The sequence below is a fragment of the Podarcis tiliguerta genome (assembly GCF_965153285.1).
Source record: "Podarcis tiliguerta genome assembly, chromosome: 4".
In the NCBI taxonomy this organism is placed as follows: domain Eukaryota; kingdom Metazoa; phylum Chordata; class Lepidosauria; order Squamata; family Lacertidae; genus Podarcis; species Podarcis tiliguerta.
The window spans coordinates 91,530,531-91,544,537 of NC_139537.1; the positions used below are offsets into that span (position 1 = coordinate 91,530,531).

Below are 14,007 nucleotides of genomic sequence, written 5' to 3' on the forward strand. Positions count from 1 at the left end.
CACTACACCACACTGGCTCTCAGTGTGGCAACTCCTGATAATATTACTGCTATGCCCTATTAATAATAAAAATAATAAAAATAATAGCAAGCATAATGATAATGATAATAATTGACTGCATCTCTTCTTTATGATGGCAAAGAAACAATAACCCTCTTCTTTTAGCAATGAAAACGTAAAAGAAAACCAAGCAGACCAAGAAATGCAGGCAGCACTGAGCCACTGCCTAAGCAACAAATTCTCTCTCTTATTTCTCATCCTTTATTTTGTTTGTTTCTTCCCGTGAAATGCAAATCTTCTTATCCGCTATTAGAATGGCTTATTACCCCGGCAAGTGAGCTGGGCCCAAAGGCAAGTAGGAGTATGAAAGAGATAAACAGACGCACTGCATAAAAACCTCAAGAGCTTCAACTCCCACCCAGCTTGTTCCCATGAAGTCATCTCTCTGCAAATAAAAGACAAGCTGGAAATTTTTTCGTAAGGAAAATCATTCTTTCTCAGAAATCAATTGGGAGTTAGGGGGATGAGAAAGCATTTTAGATATGCAGGAATATGTGGTCACCAGAGGTGCCCAATGGGGCACCTAATATAATCCACAATCCGGAAAAAAGGTTATCTTACCCCTAAAAATCCCCACTATGAGATGTTTATCCAAGCTGTTTTTGAATTATTTCCAATGAATGGGAATCCATAAGCTCCCTATTCAATTACTGAACTGCTCTTAAGTCTCTATTGCTCTACTTTCCTGAACTTAAAACCCACTGCTCCTTGTCTGTCCCCAGCAAAAAGAGATGCATAAGTGATAGTCCTCTAGTCTGGCATGTGCCCCCCCCCCCAAAAAAAAACCCTTATATAATAGCACAAGAGAAAACTGGTAGATCTGCCTTCGGCTTACAATACTCTTAATTTGTATCCAGTAAAAGATGAGGCTTTTTCTACTGATGCACAGGGTCTTTTCGGGATTTCCTTTACTTTCTTGGGCTCCATGATCACTGCAGATGGTGACAGCAGCCGCAAAATTAAAAGACGCCTGCTTCTTGGGAGAAAAGCAATGACAAACCTAGACAGCATCTTAAAAAGCAGAGACATCACCTTGCCAACAAAGGTCCGTATAGTTAAAGCTATGGTTTTCCCAGTAGTGATGTATGGAAGTGAGAGCTGCACCATAAAGAAGGCTGATCGCCAAAGAATTGATGCTTTTGAATTATGGTGCTGGAGGAGACTCTTGAGAGACCCATGGACTGCAAGAAGATCAAACCTATCCATTCTGAAGGAAATCAGCCCTGAGTGCTCACTGGAAGGACAGATCCTGAAGCTGAGACTCCAATACTTGGGCCACCTCATAAGAGAAGACTCCCTGGAAAAGACCCTGATGTTGGGAAAGATGGAGGGCACAAGGAGAAGGGGACGACAGAGGACGAGATGGTTGGACAGTGTTATCGAAGCTATAAACATGAATTTGACCAAACTGCGGGAGGCAGTGGAAGACAGGAGTGCCTGGCGTACTCTGGTCCATGGGGTCACGAAGGGTCGGACACGACTAAACAACAAGTAGTCCCATAGATGGGTGCAGACCTCAAAGTCCCCTGAAAATCAAGGGCCTTCCAGAGCAGCAGTGATGCACAAAGTCTGTTGTCAACTGGTAAAATTAGCCACTCTCATAAGGAGAGAATTAAGAGTCTTGGGGAAGAAAGTATCACATTGAGTGAAACTTTCACTTAGAAGGGACCCATTTCTTGGGGGGGGATGAATGTCTATCTAGGAAGCTTTCCCCATAAGTTCCACCCATATGGCCCACAGTGTGTAGGGAAAGAAGCTGGATCCCAACATTTGTAGGGTCACAGGTTCACAATGTCCGGATTACATGACTCTCAAGATCCATTTTACCTGGGTGACCAAAAACCAAAAAAATGTACCTTTTCTTTTGACTTCACTACTGCAGACAAATGTCTCAGTACCAAAGGACCATCTATGGTGTAAGCAAAGTTCACATTTTCAAACACAACAACACCTTCGCTTGGCCAGTCCGGTGGCGGGCGCTTGTTTGTCTCCCAAGGTGCTTCCTTGTCAAGTTCTGTATATTCCAGGACTCTTTCTACTGATATCATCTGGAACAAAGCAACAAATCCAGATGCACGTCAACAACCCTGTCTGCCATTACAGAAGCTGATTCAAGGAATTAATTTTCTAGTCACCAGGATTGGATTCTCAAATCCACAACTTCTCTCGCAACCTGAATGCTTTGGTTTCCACCACCCACTCCTTCCTCCATAATTGTACCAATCAGTGCCGGTGTTTCTACCACTAAGGGCAGAAAATGATGGTTTATACGGTTTCCAAAAGACTTTTGCCGCTTCTCTTGACAACTGTTTTCAAATTCCTTAAATGGATGAAACAATGATGCTGTGATCCCCTAAGGTGAGAATTATCTTTTAACATCTATCAAATCCTCAGGCTTCAGAGAAGTGGACTGTTCTTCAGTTCCATTTTACAGATATCTAACCAGGGCAGGTAAATTCCCAAAACCTGACACATTATGATGTATCGGCACCTAAACTTCAACCTTAACCTATTTCTCCTTGGTCTGAATTTGTCTGTTTGTTTGTTTATTAAATATATATCCCATCTTTCCTCCCCAAAGGTGCAAAGGGCTCAGTTTTCTGATTCCCACTCTACATCATGATGGCTTATATTCTAGACAGCCATAAGTCACTCTCTTTAGCAGCCTAACCATTTTGCATTATATTACTGCAATCTATAAACTAGGAAATTCAAACTATAAGCCTGCTTTATCAATATCAGCAACTACAGGAGTAATTTTAACATTATTTTTTCCAGCTTGCATACCTTCAAGCAATTATTATGTTACTAAACAAGCAATTATTGTGTTACTATGCAAAACTCAAAAAGCATGTATTATAGTGTATATAACATCGTGCTTTGGAAAGCAGTGGCATTTAACTGCAATGCCCAAGCAACACAAAAAGTATTTTCAAAGCTTCCAATTGGAACTAATGGATATTACCAGGTTCTCGACTTCAGCGCTTTGCCGAACTCCCCACTGAAATGTTCCCATGAGCGTGATTGAGTAGGACAAGGCTAAACCAACCTGCCCCGCATCTAGAGCTATACCGAGGAAAAAAGAAGGAAAGTTTCAAAACTTTTATACAAACTTTTTAATTTAATATGCACAACTTGCAGACTTAACATACAGAATAAGAGAACTAGAAGAACATGCATTTAAAGAAGATCAGAAAACGTTTATGGAAAATAATTGTGTACAACTGAAAACGCTAGCAGCATTCAGGTAAATTCAACAGTGTAAATAATTTTTGATGGGTGTAATAATGGAAAACCGATTGGTATAGTTTTTGTAAAATATGCAGGGATATAAGATATGCAAAATGAACCATGAGGGGGGAAAGAAGCAAAGTCATTGATATTCTAAGTATGTAAAATGTTTATCTGAGATTGTAAAGCAGAAAATTTAATAAAAATCTTATTAAATAAGAAAGAAACTTAAAATCTATCATCACATGAGACATGTTGGTAGGGTCTTCACTTGTAATACCACAAAGCCATAACACTTTTTGATGTAATGTCCCATTACAGATGTCTGACTTTCAGGCAGAGAATAATTCACTCAGCTGTTGGCTTTAGCACGATTAGAGGAAAATGATAACGCAAATCAAGTCGTGGAAGAGTAGCTGCTACTCCAGCGAATATACTCACTATGAGCAAGGAGCAAAGAAGCAAAGGCAACCACAACCACAAAGATGGCACAGATGGCGTCCAGGCGTACGGCAAACCATCGAGAGGTCGTCAAAAATAAGAACCAAGCCTCTAAAAAAGAAAGAAGAAAATAAAAAAGGAGGGGGAATGTTTATGTCAAAAGCCAAGTCATACTCTGAAGAACAGTTAAGCCTGGGAAACATCAGGACCACACTAAGACCAATGGGGCATCTTTAGCCAGGAAGTCTTTTGTGTTATGAGTCTACCAGTATACAGTACAATACCATTTCTCTGTTTGTTAACAGACAGAATATTCCAATTTGGTTGTCCAGGCAAATTATGAAATTCTGAATAGCAACTTTCCTTGAAGTAATAAAGGATGATCTGCAAGTGCGAGAATTTTGACACAAGCCGACCTGATCCACTCCTCTCAGACCAATGTGAATTCCACACATCTCCAATTTCTGCAGTGCAGTTCTTGATTTTTTTAAAAAAGTATCAAAATGCATTCTAGAGTGCATATTTTTAGATAAGTACTTTTAAAAATGACATACGGTGGTACCTCTGGTTAAGAACTTAATTCATTCTGGAGGTCTGTTCTTAAGCTGAAACTGTTCTTAACCTGAGGTACCACTTTAGCTAATGGGGCCTCCCGCTGCTGCCGAGCGATTTCTGTTCTCATCCTGAAGTAAAGTTCTTAACCTGAGGTACTACTTCTGGGTTAGCGGAGTCTGTAACCTGAAGTGTTTGTAACCCAAAGCATTTGTAACCTGAGGTACCACTGTATTTTAATGCATATTAAAATGTTCATTTTTGTGCAGATGGTACTTGTAGAGTAATACAGAAATGGGATGGAACAGACTTATGAATGAACACATTCAGAAGAGTCAGGGGCCAGAAATCCAGAAATCCCTCCTTACCTGCAACACAATGTTGCAGTATATCCCAAACCCCTAAGAGAAGTGCTCCTGTTGAGGGCTTCAGCCAATCTGGAACAGGATCCTTGCAATGATTTTCAAGCATCAGAGGCTGGATGAGATTCTAGGAGTGGGAAAGGGATAAAGGGCAGTTGATAGACTCCAACTCCCATCAGCCTTAGCCAGCATGTTATTGGTCAAGGATGATGGGAGTTGTAGTCCAACAAAAGCTGAAGAGAAACAGGTTCCCTCCTGCTTGTGCTAGAGGGTTGTCAGTCTCAAAGTAAGAATTTAATAGCTAGGTAGCTATAAAATTCTTACTCTTCTCCTGCATCTTGAGTAGTACAGCTCAGCAGAAGCTTTGTGACTAAATTCCACCAAACTGCAAAATATTTATTTTATTTTATTTTTTCCAAACCTGTGTGAAGATCTTGATGCGCATCAAATAATTCTTGGAATCTTTGCTCTGCTTTAAAAGCACGAATAGTCCAAAGTCCCTGGAGCGATGACGACAAATGAGAGAACACGGGGCTTCGAGCTGCAAGATGAGGGTTTAAATGATACCCATCATTCTCAACTAAGAGTACTATCTGAATAAATGTATGGTATTTATTACTCAGTTATATTAAAAAAAGAGAGAAAGAGGGTTTTCCTCCAAGGTTATGTTAACCATGCTTATCACTGACAAAGTATTCTGTGATTCAGAATTCTCAAGAACTAACTACTTTAATTTATACCAAGTCACATAATTGTGAAACTTATGGGGTTACATCTTACCGGTGAGAATGTTATACTGTTTGGTACATGGGTAACACAGCCTTCAGTCAGAGAAACCTGGGTGGGCTGCTGATTAGTTGGGTGTACCCGCTTACTTTACAAGATAGAGGCAGAAGTAGCATCAGGAGGACATCCCAAGAGCATCTTTAGCAGTAAAGATGAGAACACAGAGCGTGAAGAAGCCATGTCAATGGACCAGTGAGGAGAACTGAACCCAAGCTCAAGGCAACTTCAGGGCTTGTACCAAGTGAATCCATCTTGGCACCCCAACTTTACATGTACTTCAATGGCAAGGGTCATCAAATTTAGGGGTGGCTTTGATGGCCACCCCTGACCTTGCACAGTACCTTATACACGCTGTGGTCTAAACCACTCTTGGGCTTGCCGATCAGAAGGTTGGCGGTTCAAATCCGCACGACGGGGTAAGCTCCTGTTGCTCTGTCCCAGCTTCTGCCAACCTAACAGTTCAAAAGCACATCAGTGCAAGTAGATAAATAGATACCGCTGGGCGGGAAGATAAACGGCGTTTCCATGAGCTCTGGCTTACGTCATGGTGTTCCGTTGTGCCAGAAGAGATTTAGTCATGCTGGCCACATGATCCAGAAAGCTGTCTGTGGACAAACGCCGGCTTCCTTGGCTGAAAGCAAGATGAGCGCCGCAACCCCATAGTTGCCTTTGACTGGACTTAACTGTCCAGGGGTCCTTTAGCTTTTTACCTTATACAGGTACTGTTAAGTGCCGCATTATATCTGAGCTTTCGCACAACATAAAAGCCACTTCTGAAACTTCAGTGAAATATGGTGCAATGTTTTTTGTTCCCAGGAAAAAAAAATCTTTTTGAAAATAATATTAAAATGAGTGCCAAACCTGTACCACTACAGTTCCGGAAGTGGATTTTACCTTGCGTGAAAGCTCAAATATAACAGTAAGGGAAACATCATGAAAATGGAATAAGAGGTCATGTGAATCCAGCCATACTTAGAAGACCCAGCAGTGGTGGGGTTGTTCTGGGCCTAGAAGCAGAATGTTACATGACCTATTTAATAGCTGTCGCAACAACACAGAGACAAGTGAACAAGAAGCATTTGAAAATCATCATCAAGGCACTCCTCAGTTTTCCCAAAAAAGGAAGGGGAGAGAAACCAATACTGTCTTTGAGTTATGGGCAAAACTTTTGAGCCTCTTGCACTCTTAAATGATGCCTAAATCTTTTAAAAACAAGCCGTATCAATAATACATACTTGTAGATTCCAAACGCTTAATGTCTCTCGATGTATCCAAGAAATACCGTCGAAGAAAGATAAAAAGAATGAAGAGTGGAATTAAAGGGACGAGAATCCAGGGAATCACTCCAATTGCCACTGCCACCACGCCACATATCTGAAGCAAAGTCTGCAACAACCAAATCACAAATGGAGCCCAGTTATTTTCTCAACCCCAAAGTCTTGATTACAATATAAAAAATACTGTACTCCTGCTTTTTTTAAACAAACAAACAAACAAAAGAAATCCTAAGGAACTTATGAGGCCTTCCAAAAACATACGTGCTCCCATTGGGCGAAAAAATTGAGCCAGACAAAATTTCCAAGCGTTACAACACTGTGGAATATTTTAGGCCTTTAAAATTTCCAATTCCCCATTGAAGTCGCTGAACTCCTAGCGATTATAGGCTGCAATATTTAGAAACAAAGAGCTGTCAAAGGGGAAGCAATACTATGCAGAATGAGGTGCACACAACTAAAGTCTCCCTGGGATCAAAGCAAAACAGGAGGAGAAAACTGTTAAGATGACTAACAGATGTCTGACTCCATCTTCGAAAGGTGCTTTAGATCAGCCCATGACACCTTATTATTATCATCACATTTATGACAGGGCGGATCACCGTAATGTAGTGCATGCATTTTGGAAAGTCAAAATTGCATACAAATGAACTCTTAATGAAGTAGTCTCAAAAAGGGAGACATAGTTATGCATAGGTGGCGACCAAGCCTTGTGTAGTTAAGGCACCTAATTGCCCGATTTCCCAACAACTCTTTCACCTATGCAAATACAACAACATCCTTGGAAGCACACCTTGCATCACGGCAGTGAAAGGTCCAGAATTTGATGGGCCATGATTAAAATAAATAAAAGGAGGAATGGCCTCCCTTGACTTTCTCTAACTTGCCCCCCACCCCCCACCCCGGCCTAGCCTTTTCACTACTGAAAGCATTCGAGCAGGCACTGGAAGTGCAATTCAAGGTTAATTTAGAAGGTCCCACTCAGGCACAATGAATTCGGAAATTTCAAGGGAAAATCCAAAACAATTCTGCTTTTTTTAAAAAAATGAAGCAGCTCATTTCACATGGAAGATGAAGCAAGTTTTCTCCTTCTCTGAAGAGTAGGACTCGAACCAATGGCTTCAAGTTACAAGAAAGGAGATTCTGACAAAACATCAGGAAGAACTTTCTGACAGTAAGAGCTGTTCGACAGTGGAACAGACTCCCACAAGAAGTGGTGGACTCTGCTTCCTTGGAGGTTTTAAATAATAATAATAATAATAATAATAATAATAATAATAATAATAATAATAATATATTTATACCCCGCCCATCTGGCTGAGTTTCCCCAGCCACTCTGGGCAGCTCCCAAAAGAATGTTAGAAACACAATAAAACATCAAACATTAAAAACGTCCCTAAACAGGACTGCCTTCAGATGTCTTCTAAAAGTCAGATAGTTGTTTACCTCCTTAACATCTGATGGGAGGACGTTCCACAGGGCGGGCGCCACTACCGAGAAGGCCCTGTGCCTGGTTCATTGTAACCTCACTCCTCGCAGCGAGGTAACTGCCAGAAGGCCCTCTGAGCTGGGCCTCAGCGTCTGGGCTGAACGATGGGAGTGAAGACACTCCTTTTAAGCAGAGGCTGGATGACCATCTGTCCTGGATGCTTCAGCTTGGGGTCCCTTCCAACTCTTACGCACAGGTCAGGTCAGACAAAAACTATCTGCATCCCTCTGTTCTTCTCAAGAAGGTGCTTAAGAACTTAAGAAGAGCTGTATTGGACCAGACCAAAAGGTCTACTGGTCTACCATCCTATTCTCACAACGGAGTACCTCACCTGGAGTACTGTGTCCAGTTCTGGGCACCACAGTTCAAGAAGGACACTGACAAACTGGAACGTGTCCAGAGGAGGGCAACCAAAATGGTCAAAGGCCTGGAAACGATGCCTTATGAGGAACGGCTAAGGGAGCTGGGCATGTTTAGCCTGGAGAAGAGGAGGTTAAGGGGTGATATGATAGCCATGTTCAAATATATAAAAGGATGTCACATAGAGGAGGGAGAAAGGTTGTTTTCTGCTGCTCCAGAGAAGTGGAGCAATGGATCCAAATTACAAGAAAGAAGATTCCACTTAAACATTAGGAAGAACTTCCTGACAGTAAGAGCTGTTCGACAGTGGAATTTGCTGCCAAGGAGTGTGGTGGAGTCTCCTTCTTTGGAGGTCTTTAAGCAGAGGCTTGACAACCATATGTCAGGAGTGCTCTGATGGTGTTTCCTGCTTGGCAGGGGGTTGGACTCGATGGCCCTTGTGGTCTCTTCCAACTCTATGATTCTATGAATGGCCAAACAGACAGGAGGATAAACAGAACAGGACTTCAACAGCAGCCTCTTACTTGTGCTCTTCATCTTCTGCTACCCAACCCATAATGTTCATGGTTGACGGGGGGGGGGGGCAAATATTTGCTGCTATCAATGCTACTCCTTTAAATCTACTGGAAGGTTTGCCTATCAGTCAGTGTATCACTTTTAAATCTCATGAAAAGCAAGTGAAAAGAGTTTTAAAATCCGATAAAAGATGTGCACATAAACCTAGGAGCACATTTTAGAAGACTTTGGGAGCGGGGGGGAAATGTTTGCCAGAGATAAAGTCTTGTTCCCAGATTGGTTTAGCTTATTTATGCATATTTATGCTGTTAAGACGCCACACCGGTAAACACATCTCGGCAATTCCAATTATGCTTAAAGATCGCCCTCCCTCCTTTGAATCAAAAAGTGAAATCTGCCGTCTCTTTTTGCCAAACAGAAAAAAGTACTTTGTTTGTAAGCACATAAGTCATATCTATAGTATATCAATAGTTTAAGGCTATCTGGAAGATTTGTACTTATCACCATTTAGAACAGGATTGTTACACTCCCTGACTGACAGGAGAATTAAAAGATTTGTAGTAGCTGAGAAGGTGTTAGAAATGTTAATGACCTTCCTTGGTCTTTTCTTCCTGCCCCCACAATCTTCTTGTCAGGAGACTGTGCAACGATGCTGGAGATTTTGTACACAAACACACACACATTTTTTTTAAAAGGATAGGGTTAGTGTCCAATCCTGGCATCCAATGAAATGTGGGCATGTTTTAAGGGGTGTGTGTCTGATGCAGAGCAGGAACTGAGCAGGAAGAGCAGAGAGGCCCTTGTGCATTGTGGATTTCTGAGGTGAGACCTTTCATGGTGCCACAGGAGATACCAGAAGGCACACTGGTACCTGTGGGCGCTCTGCTGGTGTCCTCTGGGTTAGATCTACACACACAATCCCAAGGGGACAAGACAAGATGGAAGGGACCTTCTGCTGGTAGTGTGCTATGCTATATAAGTTCCTTCATACGAGCCCACCCAACGTCAGATTTGAATATCATTTCTACTCTGGTTCATCTCACAGAACTGCTATGAGAGGTGTCCATGCTCTGTCCTCAAATCCCCTCCAAAAAGGAGTTGTTTAAATAAAAAGAATGGCATTTTTCCTTCTCCCTGCCTGCTCGTTTCACAGTAAAAGAAAAATGGCAGAGGCCAATGAGAGGCCGGTCTACAATAAATCAATAGGGGGCTTCTGTTCTTATGGATTAAGCAAATCCACACACAAGCATCAAGTAATGCATTTACCTTATAAGCTATATTTAAAAAGAGAGGAATGTGAATGTAATCATTAGCAAAAATTGTATAAGTCTACTTTGCCCATGAAAGAGGGCAGGCGGCTGGGGTGGAGCAGCACTTGGGAATCTCAAAATGACGAAGGCATTGTTAAGCTAAAAGAGGCCGGAATGCCTTCAACACACTTTCCCTGACATTTCCACACAATAAAATATAAGGGTCAGTGGTGTTGAAACAAACAGAGGCAGTTCCACTCATTTGCACTTATGAAAGCTAGTGACCCAAGCTATTATCGTCGTCTTAGGCACTTTTTGTCCTTAATATCCAGATGCAGCAGTTTTTCTCTCCCCCCCCCCCTTTTTGGGGGGAGAAAAATGACTGTGGCCACCTCGTTCGCATTTTCCTTTTCTTTGGCATTTTCACTTCATAAAGCTGCAGTCAATGTGTTTTTGTGTGTGGTGAGAAGGGAGTGACATTTCCAGTGGTGGTCTTGTCCACAGCCGACATTGGTGGCTCAAGTAGTCGCAGGATTAGGTCTTTGTGTGTGATGAAAGGATATGAAAAGTCAGTTATTTAAACTCAGTCAAGCTGTTGATTTTGGGGAGGGGGAAAAAGGGGGTTTTCAATTCAGCTTGCTTCAATAAATCACTGGCCTTTTTTTCTCTCTCTCTCCAAGGGCAGCTGCAAAGAACACACAATGTTTCTCCAGAAACAAAGCAAAGTCTTGAGGTGGGCTTTAAAATAAAATAAAAAACCCAAACTCGACATTGAGGAGAAGTGGGGGGGGGGGGGAGAAATTAAAGTTGATGGACAAAATATTTTCAACTTTCTAAATTCCTCTGGCCCAGAAGCTGAGTGACAAGATAACCTGCAGTTTTATTGATTGGATAATTTCTTTGTTACAATAAAAAAACCTATAAAATTATTCTTTAAAAATCAATATATAATACCTAGAGAGAGAGAGTTAGCAAGGCAAAACTAAAGGAAATGTGAAGAACTTGAGTTAAAATATTTGGCATAATTCAACAGCCAGTATTTTTCAAAGTGACTAGCTAGGGTCAAAAGCTATCAAGGGTCCATCTACACAGTTCTCTTCAAGTTTAAGGCTGCAAGTCTAAACATGCTTACTGAAAATAGTGGGATTTCCTTCCAAGAAAACATACACAAAATTGCAGGTCACATCTAGACGTTCTGAAGTAAGGGTCTTTGCGAATATAAAACACACAATCCTTAAAAACGGACACAAATCCTATATATTAGCATTTTGGAATTAAGTACTTTATGAAAAATCTCTAGAGAAGCCCAATTAGAAGTCTCACGGAATACAATAATTTGTGCAATGTTGTACCGACTAACCGAGAGTAAGCCTCAGTGAACTCAATAGGGCTTACTTCCAAGTAGTTATCTTTGGGTACTGCATTCCAGGAAAGCGATCCAGTCTAATCAAATCAATTATTATACATGCATACAGCACAACAATGCAAGCAGGAAGCTTTAAATTTTTTCTCTTAAAACCTATACCCTAACTCTGGAAAGAGCAAAAGCATCCCTGAGGTATTTTCAGGTTTGTTTTTCTTCCTCCAGTGCTCGCCTCGAAGTCTTCCAAGGCCTAGATAGGTCAAGCTTATTTGTGCAGAACTGAAATATGCAACTGCTAGTAAAGCAAAAAAGAGAAAAGGCTGGAATGCTTCTAAATGACCCTATGATAACTCGAAAATGGACCACTTCTTCAATGCAAATCCTCTCAAGAAAAGCTTCTGCACACAAAGTGAGAGGAACCAGTTACGGCATTGTTTATTGAGTTTCACTTGATTCCTCCTGACAACCATTTGAACAATGACTGTTGGGAAATGTCCCTCAAAGAATCAACAACAATGGCAGAGGCTCAGAGCTTTTATACTTAGTTAATACTGATTTCTTTCTCTTCTCTTCTCTCTCTCTTCTTTAAGAAGGAGAAAATATTTCTTCCTGAAGGGATTAGAGGATGTCTTATAAAAAGACACCTGCAAACAAAACAAGTGACAAAAGATCTTTATCATATTCAATAAGAGTTATCCTTCGGACAAAGCTGGGCTTCTCTAGACATAAATAAACCAGCAACCCTTCGCAATTCGACTGAAAATACATCAACTAAAAATCAGCACTGCCAGCAATGGGGTGAAATATGGGGAGGAGTGATAAACAAATGGAAGACTGGCTGCGTCAGCTCTTGTGCATTTGAAAATATGTGAGGAGTGGATATGAAGGGCAAAATTAAAACAAGCCTGAATGAGCCCTTTGCATGGCAGTATGCAACTTTGCCCTTGCTGCCAAGGGCTCAGGGACCTCAGATGGAGAACTTCTTGACCTCAGATTAGCAAACCATGCATGCTGTGTCCACTTGGAGCCCTCTTCAGGCACAGAAGGGAACAGGAGCCTGAAACAAAGGTGACAGTGATTGGCAGGCTGTCTGAAGCCTGTGCCCTGGCCAAAATCGGTAGAAATATTGGTTAAAAGCGAATGCATTGCGCTTGGTGTAGATGTGACCTAAATAATTATTAAGGGCAGGAATGGCCTGCTCCTCCTCTCTTAAGCACAACCAAAAGAGGAAGTAAGGAGATGAAATTTGGATTAGTGCTTCAAGTCTTGATGGGGTTACACTTCCCCTGAAGGAGCAGGTTCGCAGCTTGGGGGTACTCCTGGATCCTTTGCTGTTGCTCAAGGCTCAGGTGGCCTCAGTGGTCCGGAGTGCCTTCCATCAGCTGGTGGCCCAGCTATGCCCCTACAGTATCTAGACAAACTACCGTTGTCAATGCACTGATAACCTCAAGGTTAGATTACCGCAATGCGTTATACGTAGGGCTGCCTCTGAAAATGGTTTGGAAACTTCAGCTGGTGCAGAATTCAGCGGCCAGGTTGTTCACGGGAGCAAGACGGTTTGAGCATATTACACCGATCCTGTTCCGACTGCACTGGCTGCAAATTAGTTTCCGGGCTCAATTCAAAGTGCTGGTTTTGACCGATTAAGCCTTAAATGGCTCAGGACTGCAATACCTCAAGGACCGCCTCTGTTCATATGGACCTATCCGTACTCTGAGATCATCATCTGAGGCCCTTCTTCGTGCGCCTCCTCCTCAAGAGGTCTGGAGGGTGGCAAAACGAGAACGGGCCTTCTCTGCAGTGGCTCCCCATCTGTGGAATGCTCTCCCCAGGAAAGTTTGACTGGCGCCTTCATTATATACCTTTAGGCGCCAGGCAAAAACGTTCCTTTTCAACCAGGACTTTGGTTGATCTGATTTACATCCTATGCCCTTGGATTGTTGTTTTTATTTTTATTATGTATTTTGTAGTTTTATATCTTGATTATATTCTGTGAACCACCCGGGGACCCACGGGTATAGGGCAGTATATAAATTCTAATAATAGTAATAATAATATTAAATCATGTACAAAGCAGCCTGCTTGTTGTAGGAAAAGTCCATTGGCCTGAAGTCAAAATTATAGGATTTTGAGTGTTATGATAATAATTTTATTATTTATATCCTGTATGGCTGGATTGCCCCAGACACTCTGGGCAGCTTCCAGCACATATAAAAACACAATAAAACGTCTAATGTTAAAAAATTCTCGATACAGGGCTGCCATCAGATGCCTTCTCAAAGTTTTTTATCTCCTAATTGGAGGGCATTCCACAGAGAGCGTG

The 14,007-nt window shown here is 41.7% G+C and overlaps 1 protein-coding gene across 2 annotated transcripts in view; it reads right to left on the bottom strand.

Moving 5' to 3' along the window:
• The window catches only part of ABCC4 (ATP binding cassette subfamily C member 4 (PEL blood group)), a 158,618-nt gene that overhangs the window by 44,447 nt on the left and 100,164 nt on the right, over nucleotides 1-14,007 (bottom strand). For both annotated transcript variants that reach the window (XM_083435777.1, XM_083435776.1), the window contains exons 21-25: nucleotides 6,668-6,818; nucleotides 5,068-5,187; nucleotides 3,733-3,843; nucleotides 3,026-3,126; nucleotides 1,917-2,108 (exon numbers count right to left, since the gene is read on the bottom strand). In XM_083435777.1, coding sequence (XP_083291903.1) covers nucleotides 1,917-2,108; nucleotides 3,026-3,126; nucleotides 3,733-3,843; nucleotides 5,068-5,187; nucleotides 6,668-6,818 — 675 coding nt within the window. The remainder of the gene's footprint in view (nucleotides 1-1,916; nucleotides 2,109-3,025; nucleotides 3,127-3,732; nucleotides 3,844-5,067; nucleotides 5,188-6,667; nucleotides 6,819-14,007) is intronic.